The sequence below is a fragment of the Priapulus caudatus genome, unplaced genomic scaffold, assembly GCF_000485595.1.
Source record: "Priapulus caudatus unplaced genomic scaffold, Priapulus_caudatus-5.0.1 Scaffold789, whole genome shotgun sequence".
NCBI lineage: Eukaryota > Metazoa > Priapulida > Priapulimorpha > Priapulimorphida > Priapulidae > Priapulus > Priapulus caudatus.
The window spans coordinates 66,424-67,882 of record NW_014577850.1 but is presented as its reverse complement, the minus strand read 5'-3'; the positions used below and the strand labels follow the sequence as shown (position 1 = coordinate 67,882).

The window sequence follows — 1,459 nt, the reverse complement described above, 5'->3', positions numbered from 1 at the left end:
TCACATAGCAATCAGCGTACAGGTGTAAACCGCTACCTGCTCACATAGCAATCAGCGTACAGGTGTAACCCGCTACCTGCTCACATAGCAATCAGCGTACAGGTGTAACCCGCTACCTGCTCACATAGCAATCAGCTAATTACAGGTGTAACCCGCTACCTGTTCACCTAGCAACCAGCTTACCTTAGTAAACAGCTTACCTAGTAACCATCTTACCTACTATCAGCTTACCTTATAGTCAGCTTACCGCAGTAGTCGCCTTTCACTCTAACCAGCTGCCAACTTACCTTGTAATCAACTTACCTTTTACCCAGGCTTACCGTATAGTTCCCAGTTTACCTTCTCACCAGCTACATAGAAAGAACGTTTGTCGTAAGCGCCACCTCTCGGCGGCATCCAACCAACACCTACTCCCACCCACTGAACTATAACAATATCAGATATGGTTATAGTTTAGTGCTCCCACTCCTACCTGCTCCCCGTCTTAGATAAAACCCGTACGTGCTTTCGCACGTTACTAACGATGCGCAAATGTGTGTACTCTATATTACACACTCCTGATAATGTCTAATGAACGCCCCTCTTGATACCTACACCGAGAACGTAAAACGCGAGTCTAGAACCAACCAGCGCTTATTTTTTCTTTACGAATTTTCCCCACAGCTGCCGTGCAGGGCCGCTGTGCCGACAACCCGTGCGTGAACGGACAGTGTATTGACGAACGGGGCGGCGGCTACCAGTGCCTCTGCCAGTCGGGATGGGTCGGCAGGAACTGCGAGCGTTCCGATCGCGTCTCCACCCAGAACGCGTGCGACAACGCCGTCTGTCACAACGGCGGCTCATGCGTGGACACGTCCCTCGGCACCTTCCTCAGATTCCGGTAGGTGGCGCTCGATCGATCGTCTCATTTCTGTGCATTCTTTCCTGTATGCCTATGTGTGTCGCATATATATATATATATATATTATATCTATTTATTTATTTATTTAATGATTTATTTATATGTGTATGTGTACATCGTACATACATGCGTGCGTGTGCTCGCGTGTGTGTATGTGCATCCATAGCATCATATAGATCTGCTGTAATGTGCTTTCTTCTACATAACAGCGTCATCGTGTGACCTGAACCCGTGTAAGAACGGCGGCAAGTGTCAGAACAAGCAGCGCTCGTTCGTCTGCGACTGTGACGGCACCTTCTACACCGGCCCCACCTGCGAAGTCCGTAAGTAACGAAGTACCTCAGTTTTGCCTTTATTTAGTGGAAAAGAAAAGATCTGGAAATAACAAATGAGATGAGGGGGGAGATAGATAGATAAATAGATAGATAGATAGATAGATATATAGATAGATAGATAGATAGATAGATAGATAGATAGATAGATAGATAGATAGATAGATAGATAGATAGATAGATAGATAGATAGATAGATAGATAGATAGATAGATAGATAGATAGA

At 45.6% G+C, this 1,459-nt stretch overlaps 1 protein-coding gene across 1 annotated transcript in view; it reads left to right on the top strand.

Moving 5' to 3' along the window:
• Window positions 1–1,459, top strand: part of LOC106813538 (neurogenic locus notch homolog protein 1-like) — a gene marked incomplete in the record, with an annotated part of 11,315 nt that overhangs the window by 7,597 nt on the left and 2,259 nt on the right. Inside the window, 1 exon segment of the mRNA XM_014817699.1 lies at window positions 664–880. Within this exon segment, the coding sequence (XP_014673185.1) occupies window positions 664–880 (217 nt within the window).